General features: G+C 45.5%; 3 protein-coding genes across 3 annotated transcripts; 1 reads left to right on the top strand and 2 right to left on the bottom strand.

Annotated features, from left to right (window-relative positions):
* The first annotated feature begins 478 nt into the window (after positions 1 to 478).
* Positions 479 to 4593, top strand: LOC127782518 (endoglucanase 20). The gene is made up of 7 exons (XM_052309760.1): positions 479 to 832; positions 2263 to 2679; positions 3152 to 3229; positions 3325 to 3477; positions 3595 to 3703; positions 3786 to 3952; positions 4036 to 4593. The coding sequence occupies exons 1-7, from the start codon at positions 590 to 592 to the stop codon at positions 4417 to 4419; spliced, it is 1551 nt and encodes a 516-aa protein (XP_052165720.1). The 5' UTR covers positions 479 to 589; the 3' UTR covers positions 4420 to 4593.
* An 86-nt stretch (positions 4594 to 4679) lies between these two features.
* LOC127782519 (uncharacterized) lies at positions 4680 to 7303 on the bottom strand. The gene is made up of 5 exons (XM_052309761.1): positions 6890 to 7303; positions 6406 to 6443; positions 5953 to 6220; positions 5376 to 5656; positions 4680 to 5299 (listed from the first exon to the last, which is right to left on the bottom strand). Exons 1-5 carry the CDS (start codon positions 7178 to 7180, stop codon positions 4867 to 4869), a joined length of 1311 nt encoding a protein of 436 aa, XP_052165721.1. The 5' UTR covers positions 7181 to 7303; the 3' UTR covers positions 4680 to 4866.
* A 3007-nt stretch (positions 7304 to 10310) lies between these two features.
* LOC127782296 (disease resistance protein PIK6-NP-like) lies at positions 10311 to 20758 on the bottom strand. Its single transcript, XM_052309442.1, has 4 exons — positions 19792 to 20758; positions 12143 to 14085; positions 11988 to 12047; positions 10311 to 10849 (listed from the first exon to the last, which is right to left on the bottom strand). Exons 1-3 carry the CDS (start codon positions 20730 to 20732, stop codon positions 12034 to 12036), a joined length of 2898 nt encoding a protein of 965 aa, XP_052165402.1. The 5' UTR covers positions 20733 to 20758; the 3' UTR covers positions 10311 to 10849; positions 11988 to 12033.
* Between the last annotated feature and the right edge of the window lie 2191 nt (positions 20759 to 22949).

Below are 22949 nucleotides of genomic sequence, written 5' to 3' on the forward strand. Positions count from 1 at the left end.
CTAGCTAGCTCAAGCTCAAGATATAGTTTTGATTGCTCTTAATTTGGACCTTAATTAATTACGTGCTAGTGTACGCTATTCACTACTTCATGTGACGCATGCATAGAATGATGGACATCAACCTTCGCTAATGCAATAGTGGGTGACGTCGTCGTGCAAATCTCATTGTTATTTCTTGATACTTGCATGTAGATATGAGCCTAACTGTCGAAATGACCTAACTCAAACTATTAATCGATTGATTGATAGCATATGAAGCTGCATGGGCCTAACTGTTGGATGGTCAGATAATTAATTAACTAAGCTAGCTTAGGGCATAGTAATTGTGTACAAGTCCTACACTCTTTGCTAATTAGCTAGTTTGCCCCAACACACCACACACTACACATGCACATACACAGTTAAGCTTGATATCTCTCTCTCGCTCATCGATCACACTATAAATACGTTGCCCTAGCCATGGCAATTTTGCATCACAAGATCATCAACTAAGCGAAGAACACACACACAAACACAAACAGAAAAACACAACACATTAAGCTAGCTAGAAGAAGAGAGAAATTAAAGAAGCTAGGAGCTGACGATCAGGATGGCTGCTGGCATGGTGGCGACAATGGCGCTACTGACGTGCCTTGCTGCAGGAGGGCTGGTCGTCGGAGCTGAGGAAGACGGTGGCGGCGGCGGTCTTGGCCGGCTGGGGTCGCCGGACTACGGCGACGCGCTGGCGAAGGCCATCCTGTTCTTCGAGGGACAGCGGTCGGGGCGGCTGCCGGCGAACCAGCGAGCGACGTGGCGCGGGGACTCGGCGCTCACCGATGGCCGTGAAGAAAACGTATATATATTTACAGCCTTACAGATATAATTTGCATCGATCATTGCATTATACTACTATATATTTGCATGCGTTTTTCTTAATCCTGTTCTCTTATCGACGTAATGCATATAATATTAACGATGAAACAAATTATCGAGTACTAACTCCATGTATTAAATATACGGCACGGTTTGACCTTTTTATAATTGTTTGACCATATATCTTATTTAATTGTTTTATACAAACATAAAAAGAAAAGTAATGGGAAATATTGCGTGTCCGAGCGGCCAAAAAAAAATCGGACGCCTCGAACCACGTGCTGAGTATTTTAAATAGTTTTAAAACGATTTTTCTCCTAAACTAATTATCCAATCTACGATCCGATCACGCCGTTATATTCGTTGCAATTAAATCTTTATAACAAGACCACACATGATTATATTTCGACAAAAAAATATTTTAGCTTTTTTATTGATATTTTTTTAGAATACTGCATTTGGTTTTTTAGATGTTTCAACCAGTAGTTTTACGATGTTTCAGCTAGTGTACTCGTGATGTTTCACTATATATGGATCAAATGTTGCAGTGGATTTTGATATTATAGAACGCGTCGTTGCAACAAACCACTCACATATTTTGGAAATCCTCTATTAAGGAAATTTATTTCTTTTTTTCCACAAAAAAATGTTTCACCTAGTGTACTCACAATGTTTCACTATATATAAATCTAATGTTGCAGTGAACTAAAATATTCCATTGCAACAAAAAACCAATATATTTTGGAAACCCCCTATTAAGGGAATTCGTTTTATTTTTTGTTCCACCGAAAAATGTTTCCCCTAGTGTAGTTATAATGTTTCACTATGTATGGATCAAATGTTGCAGTGAACTGAAACATTCTTTCGCTATTTGCTGAAACATTGTTTTTATATAAGGTGAAACAACGCCCGATTTAAACGAATAAAACATTTTCGATCTATTTAGTGCAACAATTCTGATATACCTGGTGGAACATCGTGTAACATTTAAAAATAATTCAATAATTAGGTAAAAAAAATTCGTCGGAATATATCCATGTGTGGTCTTGTTTTGACGATTTAATTATAACGAATTTAATGGTGCAATCGGATCATGATTTAGATAAGTAATTTAAGAGAAAAATCAGTTTAAAGTAAGTTTGCACGTAAATCGGGCGCTGACGTCATGGCCCGATCTCACCCCCTCCCGATCGAGCGCTCGACCGGAAGTCGTGTCCGAAAGTAATGGTTCGAGAATGTATAACAATAAATCAAACAAAAAAAATATAACTTTTTTACAAATATTTAAAAAAAATCAATGACGTCGTGTATTAAAAAAACGGAAGAAGCATTGATCAATGGAAAGAGTTCATATTATGTCTCTCCATGGATAAATATGATTTTGGTATGGATTAATTCAATGGTGGTCAGGTGAACCTGACCGGCGGCTACTACGACGCCGGCGACAACGTCAAGTTCGGTTACCCGATGGCGTTCACGGTGACCCTGCTGGGCTGGAGCGCCGTCGAGTACGGCGCCGCCGTCGCGGCGGCGGGGGAGCTCGGCAACCTCCGGGCGGCGATCCGGTGGGGCGCCGACTTCCTCCTCCGCGCCCACGCCTCGCCGACGACGCTCTACACCCAGGTCGGCGACGGCAACGCCGACCACCAGTGCTGGGAGCGACCGGAGGACATGGACACGCCCAGGACGCTCTACAAGATCACCGCCGACTCGCCGGGGTCCGAGGCCGCCGCCGAGGCCTCTGCGGCGCTCGCCGCCGCGTACGTCGCGCTCAAGGACGACGGCGACACCGCCTTCTCGTCGCGGCTGCTGGCCGCGTCAAGATTGGTATGTGTCAATGCATATATGCATCTTTTCATTTCCATCACAAACGACATATCTTCTAATCTTCGTTTGAATGTTTTAAGAAATTTTTACTGAATTCGAATAATTTTTTGCTAAATTAACAATTTTTTTCTTGGAAATTTGAAATCAGTACGTACTCCCACCGTCCAAAAAAAACTAAATCTGAGAGAGGATGTAACATTTTCTAGTACAACGAATCTTGACAAAGGGCTGTCCAGATTCAATGTACTAGGAGATGTTAAGTGTTTTTTTTTGGATGGAGAGAGTATGTGCCATGATAGCATCTGAAATTCTGAATTAGCTAGTCTTGATTTGCATACAGTTTATTCAGTGAGCAAGAACAGTTAATTTCTGCAAGATATGTAATTCCAGATGAGAATTAATTACAAACCATTTGATAATTTGAATGATTAACCAGCTAATTAATTGGATTTGACTTGATGAACACCATCAGCTGTTCGACTTTGCCAACAACTACAGGGGATCCTTCCAGTCCTCCTGCCCCTTCTACTGCTCCTACTCTGGCTTTCAGGTAAAATGATACACATCATGGCAATCAACCATCACACTCTTAACATCAATGAGATCGCAAGAACTTTACTGATTAATTGGGGAAAACTCGAGCAGGATGAGCTCCTCTGGGCATCGGCATGGCTCTTCAAGGCGACGCGAGACGCCAAGTACCTCGACTTCCTGACAAACAATCAGGGCTCCAGCAACCCTGTCAATGAGTTCAGCTGGGATAGCAAGTATGCTGGAGCTCAGATGCTTGCAGCACAGGTCAGTCATCACAGCACCCACTGAATCATTGATCATGCAGTGACGTTCAAATGAATATCGAGTTCCGCGAAAGCAGTAGCCAATAAGCTTCGAGTTCATGCCTCTGTGCCTCTTCAGGAGTATCTGGGAGGAAGAACACAGCTAGCAAGGTACAAGGATAACTTGGATTCCTTTGTATGTGCCCTCATGCCTAACAGTGGTAATGTGCAGATAAGGACCACTCCTGGTACAAACCTGAACATGTTGACATTGCTTCTGAATCCAGTAATGCTTCTGGGAAGGCATTTTTGACATGTTTCTGGATGCAGGTGGGCTTCTGTTTACGCGCGATTCGGTCAATTTACAGTACACAACAACCGCGACCCTCGTTCTGTCCATCTACTCCAGGGTGCTCAAGTCTTCTGGCTCCAGCGGAGTTCGCTGTAGCGCTGCAACATTCTCTCCAAATCAGATCAGCTCATTTGCCACGTCTCAGGTAGGCTATAATAGAACTTCGACAAGTTTCAGGTTTTTGCCAAGATGGTACTGTTCAATATCTGGCACGCTTCATGTTTTCAGGTGGATTACATCCTGGGGAAGAACCCTCTGGGCATGTCATACATGGTAGGGTTCAGCACAAAGTTTCCAAGGCGCATTCACCACCGTGGCTCGTCCATCCCGTCGATCAAAGTTCTCAGCAGGAAGGTCACCTGCAAGGAAGGGTTCTCATCATGGCTCCCGACAAGCGACCCAAACCCTAACATCCATGTCGGAGCGATTGTCGGTGGACCAGATGGAAATGATCAGTTCAGTGACAACAGGGGGGATTCATCACACTCTGAGCCAGCCACATACATCAATGCAGCCTTTGTGGGTGCCTGTGCTGCTGCAATGGGGCAGAAGCAGGTGGTGAAGCTGGAGGAGCCTGTGGACAACTTAGAATCAATGGTATCAACTTACTAGAAAAGAGGGATGCAGAAAATATATGCAAGAATAAGATCATTATTATGTATTCATGTGCAACTTCTATGTGTTGAGATTGCCTTGTAACATCAGTGCTTACTTGTAATATATCCCAGCTCCTTATCAGTGTGTACAACATGATAATAAATAAATACCATAAGTTCATACCAACTATATCTGCCGACCAAAATTCCAGATGCAAAATCCAGCACAAATATTGCATCATGTAGCTTGACAATTTTCATTTAAACTCATTCCAGTTTGATCCAACAAATGGTTATATACAAACGTGTGTTGCAGTATTCCAGAAATAACTGGAATTTAAACAACAAGGACATGATCTATTTTCCACTGCCAATTCTGTTGTTAAGTGTTTTGTTTTGTTTTGTTTTATTTCTTTTCTTTCTTTGTTTGTTTCCTTTTTCTTTTGCTTCTGCCCATTAGATGTCAAAATGGACCATTAAATTGTTCAATCCATGAGCCAGCCAAAGATGCCCAGTTCACGGCAGTACCCACAAGAAGCTCCCAGAACCAAAGATCCACTGCGAGAACTGAAGAAAAGATAAGCAGAGCAAGTGTCTCGTATCTATTCAAAGGCCACCCTGAGACTTCAGCCATGGTCTTCAGGAATGGAAGAGATTCCCTGTCTAGCTCCCGGCTTCTAATTGACCATGCTGTCACCCACTGGACGTCAGCTGGGACCATATTGAGCTCTTCACGAAGACGTCTTCCCAGGTCCGGCATATGCCCACCTCCATAAAGGACAGCTATTCTCTTGTACCCACGGTTTATTGCTTCCTGTATCTTCTCAGTAGCAACTCTATTCCTTTCCCCGATGATAACTGACTTTTCCTCAATGGGTGAGGTCATAGATGTGAAACTACAAAATACAGAGTGCAAATAAGAATTAGTTTGTTAATGCATAGTTTTCCTTACTGGATTCAAAGGGTACTCACTCGGAGGTCAATTGCTTAGCCAGAAAAATCTTCAGTGCAGCTCCAAAATCTAGCCTGGACAATGCTTCAAGCTCAGGATATCCACCTTGATCGTCGATTGGTAAGCAAAGCCCACTGATAAGGAACAGTCCAACCAGAGGCATTGGTAGAACACGTGAGGCCCAAAGCAGCTTAGACCTCCAGAAGTCAAGACCATCAGGCAATGTTGGTTGTACCAAGGCTTTAGTTGATTTCAGTGTCATGTCTACCGCAAACGTGAAAAGACTTTCACCTCTTTCACTCTGACAGAAATGGAAGGTAAATTAGCATTTAGTATATTTGAAATTTGAAAGTGCCATGGCAGAAAGCACGGACTACAGAATAGTGTGTATATGGCTTTAAATGGTTTTTGGCTATATTCAGTTTGCAAATCAAGGTTAAACCTACACCCTATGACAAATAGAAACCCAAGGCAGTAACATCTCCCTCCAACAGTAATAACACAAAGCAATCTAAAGAGCACACTTCTTATTCTCTAGCTATTAAGACAAGGGAAAAGTTGCAGGCAGCAAAAGGGATACTCTAACCACATTGTTACCTGAAGCTGCTTGAATGTCTCGAAATCAAGGTCAGCATGTTGCCATCTTTCACTGCCATAATCAAGGCAATCTAGTTGGTAATCCAATGAAAGGATGTTTGCCATTTGCTTCTGTATGAAGCCAAGAATACTGAATCCCCTACGTGAAGATTTCAGCTTCTTCGCAAAGGTTGGGTCCTTGCCATTGTTTAAGTTCTCCCGACTTGTCACCATTTCATACAGAACACAATCATAATCTTGAAGTGCTTGCTGGAGTCTATCGAAGTATCTGTCAAAGAAAACTGTAGACTTCAGCTAATGCACTTAGTAGTGAACTGTACATATACTACAAAATTGTGCAAATGGAAAATGAGCACAGGGTATGCTGAGATAGGCAAATGATGATTGCCATTATGCCATAGAGAAGGTTTTGTCACACTAATGGTTAAACATAAAAGGGCCTAGATCACATACTCTTTGTCAGCAATGTGGACAGTAGAAACCAAATCAACCTGCAGCAAACAGAATTTCACAATCAACCACAAGCAATAAGCTAATCGGGAAGTCACAGAAGTTTACAAAGTGGTTTATTAGTTGGAATTTGTAATCAATCAAATGCAAAGCTAACTCACAAAAACGAAATCACTCCAAATCATCTATGTCTATAGCTCACTAAGACTATATTAAAAACAAAAATCCAAAATGTGAGGAGGCCGAGTAGTAAATCAGAACCCAGGGGCAGCCCGGCAGGGCAGTATTTTCAACAAGTTGATTGAAACTGTCAGAGTGGATGTGAGCGCGTAGAATTGTTCTAATTGGGAACTAACAAGTGAGCCCTCTCTGCCTCTGGCAAGCACCCCACACAGCACCAATTCCCATCCCCACGGAAGACGAGTTCAGATTCGTACAGAAATTCTCCAGAATTCGGAGTCAAGTAGCTTCGATCAAAAAGGCTTACATGGAGGAAGGGGTGGATGAGAGACCACGGGAGCCGCTTCTCGTACCGCACCACCGCCGTCTGCAGCTCCCCGCCGCACACCCCGGTTCCCCCACCTCCCCCGGCGGACCCCGGGCGGCGGTACCGCAGGTAGTCGGTGATGGAGCTGCTGCTCGCCGCGAACCTCTCCGCCCCCGCCGCCGCGATGACCACGCCGCGTCGCCCCGGGAGCCCCCGTTGACGCGCGCGGGACGGGAACGAGGCCGCGGCGGCCGCGAGGGAGGTCGAGGAGGGCGCCGCCGTGGAGAGCATGGCCCGGGGCCCCGAAAGCGAGCGAGCGAACTAGGGTTAGGGTTCGGAGGCTCGGAGCGCGTGTGGCGATGGAGGAGGAGGCGGCGGCGAGGCGAGCGGCGGTTTGTTTCCCGCGGAGATGGGGGAATGGTCGTCGTGGATGGGTGGGGTGAGTGGGTGGGTTAGCTAGCGTGCGGGGCGTGTCACTGACGGGTGGGGCCCACCACGCGGGCGGAGTGGAGGCAAGACTGGCAAGTGTAGCCGCGCTTGTGGGTGGCGTGGATGGCTGTGACTCCGCCACGAGCCCACGAGACCGAGAGCTACGAGTTTTTTTTTTCTTTTTTTGGGTGGAGTAAATCGGGCAGCGTGGAACAACTTGGGTTGAAGATTTTACAGCCTCTGAGGTTGGTTATTTTCCGGACAGTCAGTGTACGTTACACGCATGCTTCACTTGTAAAACGCGCCAGCACACACGTACACTCTAGTACAGTACGGAGTATCTTCAGCACCTTCAAAACCTAAATCAATATATATTAATAGTGAGATAATCAACGTATATATCTCATTAGAAATTAGTTATAAATAGTGACGTACTTATATTTTTAGGTTTCTTTTAAAGTTTTAAATTCACTATTCTCAATATTTATTTAAATTGGAGCATTTACTAACTTTGGTCTAAATTCCACTAGGTTTTATTTCCAAATTTAAAATTCTCGTGGTTAAATTATTTTTACAATTCGATAAAACCCACCATTTACTTTTGGGCAAAAAACTATATTTCCTTATGCTTTTAATTGCCATAAATCTAAATTCCTTTGAATCCATATTCCAAAAATAATTAAAAGAACCTAGCACTCATAGGGTCCACAAATATACCATCCAAAACTTTTATCCAATATGGCAATATCACAATAGACCATAAACTTGTTCTTTTTAAATCCATCCCCTTCAAATAAATCCTATTCAATTCCTTAAGCCACTATTTAGGCTTTGTTCGGTTCAAAGGATTACTATAGGAATTGAAACAGTATGATTTTTTTCCCTCTATGCACATTCGTTTCATAGGAATAGATCTTACCGAATTCCTAAGGATTGTAGTCTTACAATCTTGCCCATAGGATTTTTAGTATGAAAGACTTCTTGGAAAAATTCATATGGATTGGAGTCCGTGTGATATCCTAAGGCCCGCTTTGATTTAAAGAAAAGTTGTAGGAATTCCAGAGGATTTCCTTTCTATAGGATTTTTTTTCCTAGATACCCCTTTAAATTAAAGGAATGGAAACAAATGAATCCTATGAAATTCATGTTTGATGAAAACAAAACAACAAACACAGATATTCATTAACATGAATTCGTAGGAGTTCGCTTTTTTGCCTTTGCGGGATGCTTAAGGGAGAGGATATCTTAACCAGTGGCGGATTCAGAAAATCGATTCGTTGGTGTCATAACGTGTCTATCGGTGTCATAGTATGCTAATAATACTTAGATCATAATGTTATAACATATAGATAAGCAATTTTGTTATAGGTTTTGCCGAAACTCGTCGGTGTTGCCTGACACCGGCCTGAGTACTGTAGATCCGCCCCTGATCTTGACGGTAGATTGTTGTAGTCCACTAATTCCCGACACCGAGCAACGAGGCTACCGGATGCATCAATAGGACGAGCCTATGTAACACCAGCTATTAGGTTGCGCTTGTGGTCTTCATCTTCAAAATAATCTGCTTGCTAAAGGTGTTAAGAATGGTGTAGATTTAATGCTAAGTATGGTAGAATGGGTGGCTTTGCTTCGCCAAACCTGGTTACGATACGTTGTTATTACGTCAGTGTATGGAACAGGTGGCATGATGAATGGGATGACTTTTGCCTTTGTCTGTGCCCAGTCGTTTATTTCGGCCTTCATCGGATATAGATTTGTGGTTGCTTTTGCGTCGTCGGTGCCCAACAACTGCGCATCAATTTCTATTTGTTTGGACGTATTACCAATGTAGCGTCCTGACCTTGATGGCGCTCGGCCATAATTCTGTCTAACAATAGATGCATGTGGTGGCCATAGCTTTGTCAACTTTAGCCAATGCATCATCCAGCCTTCTTGGCAGTGCGAGCTCTCCGGTCGGGATGTGAATGGGAGGAACTCTTCGATTGGTTGCGCTCTTGGGGAGGAGTTGCTGGCTGCGGCGCGAGTGGGGGTAGGAGCTTGTCGACCGGCTGCGGCATGCGTGGGGGAGGGGCTCGCCAGCCTGCTGCACTCGGGAAGAGGAGTAGCCAGTTGTGGCGCGAGCAAGGGAGGAGCTCACCATCCGTGGTTGCCAAGTTGGTTTGTCTCCCTATCATGTTTGTTGCCACCACTGCTCGAGCTCGAGCTCTGAGCCCTCTACCGAGCCACCGCTACCTAATTTGCTCAGCATTGGTTGTTGTTGGGCGCACCCACCACTTTCGAGGACGATGATCAAGACCGCTGCTTCCCTGGATTGTGTAACTCGAGCTTGGTGGTGGGACGACGCAGATTGAGCTCCGCGACACCGTCACTTGTGCCCCTCGAGAGAGAGAAGATAAAAGCGAAGAAGAGAGGTGGGGTAAATGTGTTAATGACATGTGGGCCTATGTATATTTTTCTGACTCAATGTTGGTTGACTAGTTCAATGTGCCACGTAAGCAAAAACCACTCTCTAAACCACCAAAGGAGTCGATTTGCGCTGTTTTTCGAAGATGGGGGATGTGTTATATCTGATTTTGACTGAGGTTCAGGTATGCAATTCAACCATCAACAGAAATGAGGAGGTAAAATAGACTTATTCCTAATACAAAATATCCTCTTGACTCATATGCAGTGTAGAGAAAGAGGTTCTTAGTTTGATGTATTGTATTTGTACATGCTACTAATATACTCTTTCTATCTGTTTTTGATAGTCATATTTTATCTTGGCACACAAACCAAGGATAAGTAATTCTACTTATCATCCATTTAAACATGCTACTAGTTATTCCTCGTAAACAAACGATTCATTAATATTTACATTTCTCGATGCCCATGTAGCCAATCTTGTGTGCAAGAATTAAGAGTCACGCATTAAATCCGAGAAAGTCATTAAGAGGATAGGTTGTTGCATCGAAATATGCCTATTAAAAATAAATTTTTCAGATTTGGAAATATGTCTATCAAAAATAGATGGAGGGAGTAATTTCTTTTTCTAAAAGGCTGTAGACCTGTGTATATCACATACTTTTTTTTTTAGAAATAATACAAAAGCAGACGCTCACAATACGTGCACACTTATCCCTATAAACACATATGGACACCCTATTACGAGCACTTTTGAAACACTAAAAGACTAGATCGACATATTTTGAGATTGACGAAGTTACCATGGGCACTTCATTCGAAATGGTTAGCTACAAATATTTCTTTGAGAATTTTTTTTAATAGTGAAAAAAGCACGGCCTCTGCTTCATGAGAAGGTAGAGCCAAATTGTTACATTGTTTACATAACATCCGTCTACATCACAAAAGAACTAAAGATCGCCAGCATACTTTAGATGACATGACATTATTAAAAGCAGCTAAATTTTCATATATGATGATTAACAAAGAGTTTAACCATCATCCATAAATAACGATGTGTGTTGCATCTGTTATTTGTCTCTCATCACACTTTCACAGTAGGGCCTAGAATCGAATCCAATGAGTTCCCTGCAAAGTAAAGCAGAGTAAAAGTAGGTTTAAACCAAAATCAATATGAACGTACGTACCTCCAAAGAAACTTAACATAATGACATTCAAATAAGAGAGAATCTTTTATATGCCACTAGAAATTGGCTAGTTTCTTTATATGCCACTCAAAATTGGTTTATCCCTTATATACCACTGGTTCAAGTTTTTCCACCCTTTAATGCCACTCTCAGCACTATAGTGTTAGTTGACTATTAGTCAAATGTTAGTTTTTTTCGTAAATGACCAATATGCCCTCTCAACTAAAAAAATGTGTAAACTTCAAAAAATCATAACTAATTTATTTTAAATCCTTTTTGAGTGAACAAAATTTTGTCAGAACCAGTGAAAATGCTCTTTGTATTAAAAATATTGTTGGAAAACCGCATGTTTCATGCTTATATTGAAAATTTATTTGTGATGGTGATGGCAAAAATTGCATGTGATGGAAAAAAAATTATTTTTCATATGTTGTATCCAGTAGCTATACTAGTACTAAAATACCTATTATTGGTTGTATACTAACTCTCAAGGGCAAATGCGTCTTTTTACTATGAAGTTAACGATCAACTGGCGGTGGAGTGACAACAATGGCATAAAAGGGAGGACAAACTTGAACCGGTGGCATAGAAGGGAGAAGCCAATTTAAAGTGGCATATAAGGGAACCGGTTAATTTGGAGTGGCATAGAAGGGATTCTCTCAAGTAAAGAGAGAATGAATTGTTTCGTTTTGGTAAAAAAAAAAGCAACCCTGTTTACAATACCATCCCAATTTCGTGAAACCACTTCTTTGTACATGTACTACATAAAAACTTGTATCGTAAGTGGCATCTTCATTTTTCACAAAATCTTGTTACTCTGTACATAACCAACGTTCTTTTTTTTCAAAAAAAAAAACTTCTATGTAACCATCGTTTTTTTCTAAAAAAACTTCTACATAACCATCATTTATTGAAGCTGTATACATTGAATCAACCGAGAATTTCCCATTCTGATGAATAGTCCAACTAAAACAATCAACTATTTTTGGAAGAAAGCTAGCTTTAATACTAATAAATAAATACATAGATAGATAGATTCTGAAAAATAAGCATTATTTCTGAACGGATGGAACACATACCTGCAAATACCAAAGCAGTAGCATTCAACTATTTCTGGAAGAAAGTTCATCTGTTCACACCTTCAAAAGATCAAACGACTGCTGATTAATGTATGAACAATGAAAGAGAAAGAAGTGAAACAAGATCAAGGTTTCTTGGGAGCAAGAGGCAATACCAATCCTTTGAATTTGTGGCATTATACGTCTTGGAAGGACTCCACTCCGGATAGTAGCCTCTGCAGACTGGATCTCCCGATTTTCGGCATATTGACAATCAAGTTTGACACCAACATGTTTGAGTGCTTCAAGATTCTTGATGCCAAAGTCGAAACCGCCATACTTGGACATGGTCTTTCGAACCCCAATATCAAGATCAAGCTTCTCGAGATCTGGCATAGCCCCTTGCACAAATTTCAGCCCCATTCCAACACAGCAAAACTCAAATTGCTTCAGACACTCAAATCCCTCGGAGTCAATGATAAGCCTCTCTTCTGGGGTTATTTCCAAGTGGATTTTTAGAAAAAGCAGTGAATCAGACATGTCTCTGATGATATGGAGATCTTCTTCTTCCATCCTATCAAGCTTGATTTCCAAATGGATAACGTCCTTCAGCGATCTCATGCTCCTTGGAACTCTGGAAATGGAATTGGAAATGACAAGTTCTTCGAGTTGGGGAAGAGGACAGTATGGATTCATCAATGAAAACACCAAGGAAGAACCATTTGTAAGGTCGATCTCTAGTGATCGAAGATTCTTCTTTTTGAACAAATTTTGCAGAGATGACAACAAAACATCTTCATACGTGCTGACTGATTGCCTTGGGGCTTGTTTCTTCCCGTTAAGCCATGAATACCGGCAATCTACTCGGAACACTCTCAGTTTGGTCAGCTCCCCTAGTGCCTTCACAAAATTCAAAGAGTTGCATAAGATGGCAACATGTGATAGCTCCTCCAATGCTTGCATCTTCCCAATCTTATCTGGCAATGTGACTCCAAGGCTGACAAAAAGTCGCACCAACTTCTGCAATTGGCATAATGATGGTGGTAAACTTTGTATTTGACAATTTCTAACATCAAGAGTCTCTAAGAAATGAACCTCCCCAATTTCTTTTGGAAGTTCTGTCACATTGGTATATGCCAAATTCAGATACTTCAACTGAATTAAACTTTCCATGTTTTTCATTTTTTTGTGCTCCCCAAACTGACAGCCTTTTACATCAAAAACCCGCATAGCTTGGAATTCAACAAAAGGAGGCAACTGTGCAACAGGCGGGAAGAAACTCACAGACCGAACATGGCGACGATTATTTGTGACCACCTGCATTACTTCATTTTCGTTGGAATGGAGAGATAACCATCGAATTTTGCTCGGCATAGGTAGACACTCCGGTCCATTCAATGTAGTGATAAAATTCTCTTCTTTTGACAGGGACACTATAAGCTCAAGCATCAGATCATGGACTCGACAAGCTCGTGCAGAACCATTATATTGAATATCAATTGGCTGAATCAGACTCCTATTAACTAGCTCATTAAAGTAGTTGTTTCCTTCTTCCTCCATTAATTCCTGTTGTTCTTTCCCCGAAATGAATCCTTCAGCAATCCATCTCAGTACCAATCTCTCTCTATCAATTTCATAATCCTCTGGGAAGGAGCTAAATGATAGGAAACAGTTTCTAAGATCATAAGACAGGTCATAAAAGCTAAGGGATAATGTCTGTCTCATCCCTTCTAGTTCACATGCATTGCCAATAGAACTTTTCACTCTCTTCCACTCTTTCCTTGTTTTTGGTTTTTTAGCAAGCAAACTAGCTAACGTAATTATGGCCAACGGTATGCCACCACACTTTTTCAAAATTTCATCGGCTATTTCGTCCAATGCCTTTGGACATTTACCCTTGTGGTCAAAAATGATTTTAGAAAATAACTCTTTGGAGTCAGCATCATTTAAAGATTCCATTCCATAGATATGACCATTGGACCGGGGAGAACGTGAGCTCGCAACATTGGACATGCGAGTTGTAGTAATTACTCTGCTTTTCTTGTTGTTTCTAGGTAGAACTGACATCAGATTCTCCCACATTTTTGTACTCCAGATATCATCAAAAACAATGAGGTACCTGTATTCAGTTTTACAGTGATAGTCAGGCCCTGTTCGAAGCGGTGGTGGATGAAGATTAAGTACGGACATAAAACGAGAAAGGCATTAGCATATGATTAACTAAGTTTTAATTATTTTTATCTTGAAAATGGAAAATGGATTTATCTAATATTAAACTTTATTTAAAGTTTTCGCACGAAATGCATCGTTTAACAGATTAAAAAGCGTGCCAATGAAACCAAGATAAAATTTGTATCTTAATCAGAAACAAATAGGACCAATACTATCAGGTTTTTATTAAGTATGTATGGCCAGAAGGTGGCTATAAGATTTTTTTAGAGATAATCCAATAAATGCCATTGACAAGCATTCAAATCTAGAAATGGCATAAGCGTGAGTTCCAAGAAATACCATCGTACAAATAACTTTGTCCCAAAAATGCTATCGCCGTTAGGGTTCCGTCTATTCCATGTCGTTAAGTGCTATAGAATGAACAATATATTTAACAGTGTGAAATGGACGGAACCTTAACGATGATGGTATTTTTGGGACAAAATCGTTGTACTATGGCATTTCTTAGACTTCACACTTATCAATGACATTTCTTGGATTTGGACGCTTGTCAATGGCATTTCTTAAATTATCTCTTTTTTACTGTGTATCCATTATTCCATTGCAGTGAATATAAGACATCCATGTATTATATCTAATGGAAGAAATTCAGCCATATTATTTTTTTAGCATAGCTGGTGGGATGAAACAATAATTTTGGAAAAAAAAAATGAATGGTCTTAAAAATCAATGAATAGATTTTAAGCAGGGATCATGCACTCACTCATATTTGGTCATCGAGCGAAAACAACTATACCCGTCTTAAATGAGGTGTTTGGCTGTCATCAAGTTCTTATACTTGAAAAATGCATATTCATATCCTAGAATTTTTAAAATGTGACGTTCAAATTAAAAAATGCCACATATATACTCCTTTGGAAGCCTACGTGACGCCAACATGGTCAAAGAGAAAGGATAGGGAGGGGAGTGACGTTCCATCCATGTCAGCGTCACTTAGGCTCTTAGGGCCTTCACAACGCACTGAGGTGGCGTTCAGCCTCATAGCCAAGAACCGAATATTTGGCACCACATCGGCAATATGCGGAGCCAAAAGAGGTACTAGGAGCCAAACTTGGATACTCAGTTCTTCGAACAAAAAAAGCAGGGAGAAGCAGAGAGAAAGCGTAGGGAGAAGCAGAGAGAAAGCGTTGAGGAGGGCGCAGCCTCGCGCAAGTGGCTTCGCACAGGCGTCGGCAGTGAGCACGTAGTCCTCAAGCGACGAGGATGGGAGCTCGCCGGTTGGCGTCGTTGCCACTCGACCGCGCAGTTGCCCGGCGCCGTCGCAGCTCAAGCCACCCCGCCTGCCGCCCGGCGCCACTGTGGCTTGGGCTGCCCCGCTGTCCAACGCCGTTGCCACTCGACTCGCCCGGCGCCGTCACTGCTCGACCCGCCCGCCACCCGGTGCCGTTGCAGCTTAGGCCGCCCCGCAGCCCGGTGCCATCGTAGCTCGGGCCGCCCTGCCGGCCGCAGCCCCGAAGCATGGGATTCCCCGGTGAGAAGAAATAGAGGAGTGAGAGATTGGGAGATGAAAGGATCCCTGTGAGAAAAGCTTGAAGAGGGGGAAAGAAGAGCGGCAGAGAGAGGGAGGGAGCTGCGCACCGGGAGGAGGAGATGAGCCGGGGAGGGAGGTGGAGCACAGCCGCCGACGTTGGGTACAGGTAGAGAGAAGAGAGAGAGAGAGAGCGCAACCTAGGAACGGCAAGTGTGGTCCTAGCCTAGCTAATCCTTGGCCTCCTCCACTGTGGAGTGTGTGTCCTTCAAGGTAGTTGGGTTAGGTGGCCACTGAGGAACGGCAAGTGTGGTAGCTGCACTGCTAATGCCCTTATGGATGGGGAGCAAGTTCGTACTGACGACATTACTTTTTCCCCCTACTATATTTAGAATCGTGAGTGATACTTTTGCACCCACAGTTTTTTTTCTCTAGAGGGGTTACTAATGTTTTTTTTAATATAATCACTCTGTTTAAAAAAAATTAAATCTCAGTAATGAATCTAAATCTAGACACACATGTATCTAGATTTATCCTAGGATTTAAATCTTTTGGGGATAGAGGGAGTACAGTGGATGTGCAGTGCATGTGAAGTGGCAACGGATTGGAGCGGGTAAGGGGGAGCGGTTCTACGGCTGTGGTGGTTGGGCGATATATGGAGTGGTGGCGTACCTCCCTGCGCTCCTTCTCATGCTTGGTCGCCTGCAACGGGAATGTTGTTTCTAGGTGGATGGAGATTAAAGCCGACGAGGGTTTGCTGGGGTTTGGGCAGCTTTTGAAATTGCCTCGCTACGGTATTAAGTGGCATGGTTCGTTAAGCGGCAACACAATGCTGGCATCAAATTAAGTTGCCCAAATGGCCTTTTATTATGCATATATCTACGTATGCATAACTCTTAACTTACAATGCAAATAGTTATTTTAGTTAATACAAGAGTCCATCTTAAGGTGTGTTTGGATAGTTGGATTTATCTACATAGGCTCTGGTGGCCTAAATTTTAAAGGGTGTTTGGTTGATGGACAGGGTGGGATATGGCGGCATAGAGAGTAATATTCTCCTTAGATGTTGGATGCGGTGCTCCAGGTGATTTGTCCGGATTCAACCGCATTCCCGGATCGACGAGCTGCTTGCTTGCTCGCATCACCCCCCCCCCCCCTCTTCTCTCATCACAGCCAGCGGAGGAACATGTTGGCATCGACCGACTTGGGGTGTGGTGACCGGCGGGGCAACAAACAATGGCGAGGGTGCGACGACGACTGGTGGGGGCAGGACACGACGAGTGGGACGGTGACTGGATCTAGACCACCGCAGCTTCCGGGCTCCTCCTCATCGGGATCTGGAGGCGGCAAATCCGGTGAGGCGTACTGAGGGTCCCGCCACCCCTACGAGGCCATTGTCATCATCGTTGTCATTGTCGAGTGGTGAGATGAGGTGGAGGCCAACTAGACATCAAACAATAGCGAGAGGAGCGAGAAGACTAGGCGGCGGCTGGCGAGCGAGGAGATGAGGAATGAGTTGGCCACTGGTGAGAGGAGCGAGGAGACCAATTTTTTTTCATTTCTTCCGTACCCATGGACACATCTTCCAGATAATCATGGTCGCCTCCACTGTGCATGTTAGCTGCCTGCCTCACACTAGCCTGGATCTACGTATAGTTGCTACCTAGCCTCCACAGCCCCTCACCCACGGTCACTGCTGCCAAGCACTGAGGAGTACATGCTTCGACCACCTGCTGCCCCCATCAGCCGATAGCCCGACCTATGCCAGAACTTGCCTCTAGAAGGGCTAGATCTAGGTGCCACGGGAAGAAGGGAAGACCCCCCCTGCCACCGTTTTTACGGTTGCTCAGCTTGCTGGTGAGCTGCTCAGATGCAACGAGCAGATAGTGTCGTCCGAGTCGCCCCGTGGGATTGAGCAGCACAGATGGGAAGGAATAGGAACGGGAACAGGAACAGATTTCAAACCCTTGGCTTTATTATAGCCTCAACCAGTACGGTTCTATACCTCACCCCTCTAAGGCCTTGTTTGATTGTCCTGGGAACGTCCGGGCTTGGACTGCAATCCCGTGGGTCGGACAGACGCATATTAAAGCCTGGCCCACAGAAAAATGTGCATTCGGTTAAGAAAAAAGTACACCGAAGGTCCCTCAACTTATCATCGAGTTATAAAATCATCCTCCAACCACAAAACCAGATATCCGGCGTCCCTCAACTAAATTAAACCGGTCACAATAAGTCCTCGGGTGGTTTTGACCCCGGTTTTATCCTACGTGGCAGCTGAGTCAGCGTGGAACCCACGTGGGCCCCACATGTCAGGATGCCACGTCATCTCTCCCACTTCCTCCTCTCTTTCTCTTCTCTTCTCCTCTTCTGTTGGCAAGCAGGATGGTGGCTGGGAGGAGGGTGGCGGCGCGACGGCCGCGACAGCCCGGCGGAGAGGAGGACCTCTCCCTCGACGTCGACCTCTCTGGCGCGCGGATCCTCGACGAGCTGCTGGAGATGCCATGGCTGTCGGCGCCGGGAGACCAGCACGCGCCCATCAAGCAGTTGCTTTGCTCCGGCTCCCCGACCCTCGTTGATGTCGAGGGAGAGGTCCTCGCGGAGCTACTGAAGGGAAGCGGGGGCGACGGCGGCCACAAGGATACCTGCGCCGTGTCGTCGTGTCGTCGCCACAAGGATATCCCCACCTCCACATCCACAGGGCTCCGAGTTGGTCGAGTCCACCGCCGCGGCACCTGGCAGCCCCGCCTCCGCCTCCGCGCCCAACGCCGCGGCGCCCGCCCACGCGGGGCTGCTTCGCTGGCGGCGGCGACGTAGCGTCTTCGACGCCATTCGCGACCGGCCGCCGCCCTCGCTTTCTCCCGCGTCTGCTCACCGTAGCTCGTGCACGACAGCGCGCCGCCGCAGTCGCCCGTCAGGCAAGTCCCGTTGGCGTCGCTGGCATCGAAGAAGCAGCCCGTGCGCGGCCACACGCGGCTCGAGGCTTTGCCGGCGGGCACGCCGAGCGCCCACGACGTGCCAGGGTCGAGCCGAGTAGGGGGGCGATGTGGGCCTCGTGGGCGACGACCGACGGGGGAGCCCCCTCGCCACTACTCCTCCCGCAGCCGGCGCGCTGCTCCTCCGCCGCCCGCGCGCCGCCCCGCTACTCCTCTCCCTGCCAACTGAGTCAGAGAAGAGAAGAGAAGAGAAGAGTGAGAGAGAGAGAGGAGGAAGGGAGAGAGATGATGTGGCAGCCTGACATGTGGGTCTACGCGGGTCCCACGTTGACTTAGCCGCTACATAGGATAAAATCGGGGTTAAAACCACTGAAAGACCTGTACGAACGGTTTTGTAAGTTGAAGGATGTTAGATATCTGGTTTTGCGGTTGGGGGATGATTTTGTAACTCGATGTCAAGTTGAGGGACCTTTGGTGTATTTTTCCTTCGGTTAAGCCCGTCACGGATTGGATCCAGGCCGACTACCGACTACGGCCTTTCTCCCTCGTCCTGGGCCGGGAAAAAAAATAGTTGCCCATGTGGAGTGGAAAAAATCCTCGCGCACGGGGGGAGACGAGTAGAGCGCAGGGGGAAAGTGGTGCGGCGGCGCGGGCACGGCTGGGAGTCGGCGGCTCGACGGAGACACAACACTCTCCCCGGCAGCGGCACTCTCCCCTCCGTTGACCACCTTCTTATTGGTGAGTCTCTCTTGCTTTCCCTAGCCGGAGAGGAGAGGGAGGATGAAGGCTGATTGCAGAAGGAGCACTACAGGATTGGAGCCGGTGATTCAAGGGGGTTTGAGGGATGAACTGGTTTCATTCTTTCGGATGGCTAGCTCGATGTACGGATGAAAATTTGTAATTCTGTGAAGAAAGAACATGATATAAATGAGCAACAACCATATTATCTTGCACATGCAGCATTATATCTGTCAGACAACTGTGTGTGCCTGGAATAGCACTAGATGGAACATTTCTGAACATTTTCCAGGTGTAGGTCTTTTTCAGTGTGTAAGTTTTGCTCAGATCAATGATAAATTCTATTATGCATCTTGTGCTTCTGCTAACTAACCTGTCTCTGTTCTATGTGCTAGGTGCAGATTTTGTGCTAATCCAAAAAAAAAAAATCGAATTGAAGATGTGTGCGTACCTCTTGTCTTGAAGAAAATCTTTGACGATTTCGATGAGTTGGCATGTATCTAAACTGCTGCTGCTGTCAGTTGGGATGACTGAAGGAGCAATCTTGGTCAAAATGTCCCTGATTGGCCTTTGAGACACAGACACCAGAGCAGCATAGTCAAATTGGCCTTTGATTTTGCGGTGCACCTGATTGGCAAGAGTAGTCTTGCCTAGACCTCCAGGGCCAAAGATGGACACGATCCGGAGCTGCCTTGCCGACGACTCGTCTTCTTCCATGGTCAGCAGCTCGACGATGCTCGCCACCGGACCATCCATCCCCACAAGCTGATGGTCCGGATCCACATACAGCGCCTTCACGCGGCAGTCGATTTGGTCAGCTACGGCGGCGTCAATGGATGATGAGCCACCACCACCAAGCTGGGTGTACCTCATCTGCCGTGCGCACTCGACTTCGATTTGGTCCCTGAGTTCTTGGATCTGCCTGGCGACCTGGTGGCGCACCATCAGATTCAGCTGCTTCATGAAACCCCGCACGAACCCTGCCCTGTCACGGGCAGAGCCAAGGCGGTGTGTGAAGGAATCGATGCCGTCCTCGACTTCGTAGGCGAGCTCGCGCAGCTTCACCCTCCACTTCTTGGTGCCGTGTCCATTCTTCTCCATCTCCACAAGCCGTACCAGCAAGTCGTCCATGCCGCTCAGCTCGGCCTGGAGGAACTCCACGTCGCCGCGCACCTCGCGGAGCAGGGTGTACTCGTCACCGAGCAGGCTGGCGAGCTTGCCCAGGAGTGATGTGATCAACCCGGTAGCACCACTCGCCAGCACCTCGGCCATCTTGATGAGATCTGTTTGCCTACTGAGCAGAGCAGAGCTACAAAGCTTGTGGGGGTGCTCGTGCTCGTACTCAGAGTAGTGGACTTGTGGTTCCGCTTTGTTTTCACTATTTGTAGGCATTTTGAGTGGGGAGTTTGCATGTCACTGAAATAGTCATAAAAAATTTGAGAAGACGTATTAATATGTGATATATATCGCTCCATCAATATGCAGTTTAAATTCAATTTCTACGTCTCGTAACTGAAAAAACAAATTTGATTATGAATATACGTTAACGAGTTGTAGTTTAATTTGTTTTTTCATTGCGAGATGTAGAAGTTGAATTTGAATTTTTTAATTCCCCTTTCTCTATCTTTTGAAACTTTGGCCCTGTCTGGTCCATGGGTGAAAAGTTTTGGCGTATCACATCGGATATACGGATACCTATTTGAAATATTAAACGTAGTCTAATAACAAAACAAATTACAGATTTCGCTCATAAACTGCGAGGCGAATTTATTAAGCCTAATTAATCCTTCATTACCAAATGTTCAATGTAGCACCACATTATCAAATCATGGCACAATTAGGCTTAAAAGATTCGTCTCACAATTTACACGCAATCTGTGTAATTAGTTTTTTTTTTCTATATTTAATACTCCATGTGAACTAAACATTCTAATAACAAAACAAATTACAGATTTTTTCTATATGTCCAAACATTCGATCGATGTGACAGGGCGAAAGGTTTTTGCATGTGAACTAAACATGGCTATACTTTCTTTGTACTAGTTTTCTGACTTTAATTTTTTAGTTCTCCAAACATGTAGATGTAGTACTGTCTTTGTTGTTTTTAACATATAGGACTGTCACTAGTTGTCCCAAGTCCGTGTTTAGTTGTTTGGCAAAAAAAATTTTTAAGTATACGGATATATATTTAAAGTATTAAACGTAAACTAATAATAAAGCAAATTACAGTTTCGTCTGTAAACTACGAGATGAATTTATTAAACCTAATTAATCTGTCATTAGTAAATATTTACTGTAGCACCATATTGTTAAATCATGGAGTAATTAGGCTCAAAAGATTCGTCTCGCAATTTATATGTAAACTGTGTAATTGATTTTTTTTTCCATATTTAATACTCTATGTATATGTCCAAATATTTAATATGACGGAAGTTTTAGAAGTTTGAAGGGAACCGCACACGGCCTAAAACTAGCTACTAACCCAAAGCGCCTAAGGGTGTGTTTGGTTGGGCTTTTCAACCTGCTTTTGCTTTTGCAAAAGCCAAAAACCAACCAAAAAGCCCAAAAGCCACAGCTACTTTTGCCCAAAGCTAGCTTTTAGTGTAGTACAAATCAAAAGCACCTCTACCTCCTGCTTTCACCTGTTTTTGGGGGAAAAAATTACCCACCTATGCCATTACACAAAAAAAAAAAAACGGTTCGCTTTTTTCTTTCTCCCATCCTTCTCCCTCCTCCTCATCCTCCTCCCCCTTCTCATCGCCCGAGGTCGATGCCGCCACCGCGGATGACTCCGTCGCCGCCGCAGCTGACTCCGCCGACGCCCGAGGCCGCTGCCGCCTAGGACTCCGACTCCGCCGCCGCTCGCGTCTACCTCCCCTCCACCGCCGCCGCCGAGCTCTGCCGTCGCCGCGCGCTTTGCCTCCCCGCTGCCGCCCGAGGCCTCCGCCGCCGCCTCCGAGGACTCTGACGACACCGCGGCCGACTCCGCCACCGCCCGCGTCTACATCCCCTCCGCCGCCGCCGCCGCCGCCGAGGACTCCGCCGTCGCCGTCGAGGCCGACTCCATCGCTGGCTCGCCGCCGAGGCTGACTCTGACACCGGCTCGCCGCCGAGGCCGACTCCGACACCGTCGAGGTCGACTCCCGCGCGTTCGACTCCGCCGCCGCCCGCGTTTGCCTTCCCGCCGCCGCCGGGCCGCCGAGGTCAACTTCGCCGCCACGCGCGTCTGCCTCCTCCTCCGCCGCCGCGCGCGTCTTCCGCCGCCACCGAGGCCGACGCCGCCGCCCGCGTCTGCCTCCCCGCCGCCGCCGGGCCGCCGAGGTCAACTCCGCCGCCACGCGCGTCTGTCTCCCGTGCGTCTGCCTCCTCCTCCGCCGCCGCGGAGGCCTCCTCCTCGGCCGCCACCGCGCGTGTCTTCTGCCGCCACCGAGGCCGCCACCGCCGCCGCTGAGGCCAACGCCGCGCCGCCGACGCTGTGCTGAGGCCGACACGTGCACGTCTGTTTTTTTCCTCTTTTTTCCCCTCTTTTACTGTGGGTGTATGACATATGGGGCCCGCTTGTAAGTGGGACTATTTATTTTAAAAGATACAGCTGTTGAACCAAACGAG

Source organism: Oryza glaberrima, chromosome 8 (genome assembly GCF_000147395.1).
Source record: "Oryza glaberrima chromosome 8, OglaRS2, whole genome shotgun sequence".
Taxonomy (NCBI): Eukaryota; Viridiplantae; Streptophyta; class Magnoliopsida; order Poales; family Poaceae; genus Oryza; species Oryza glaberrima.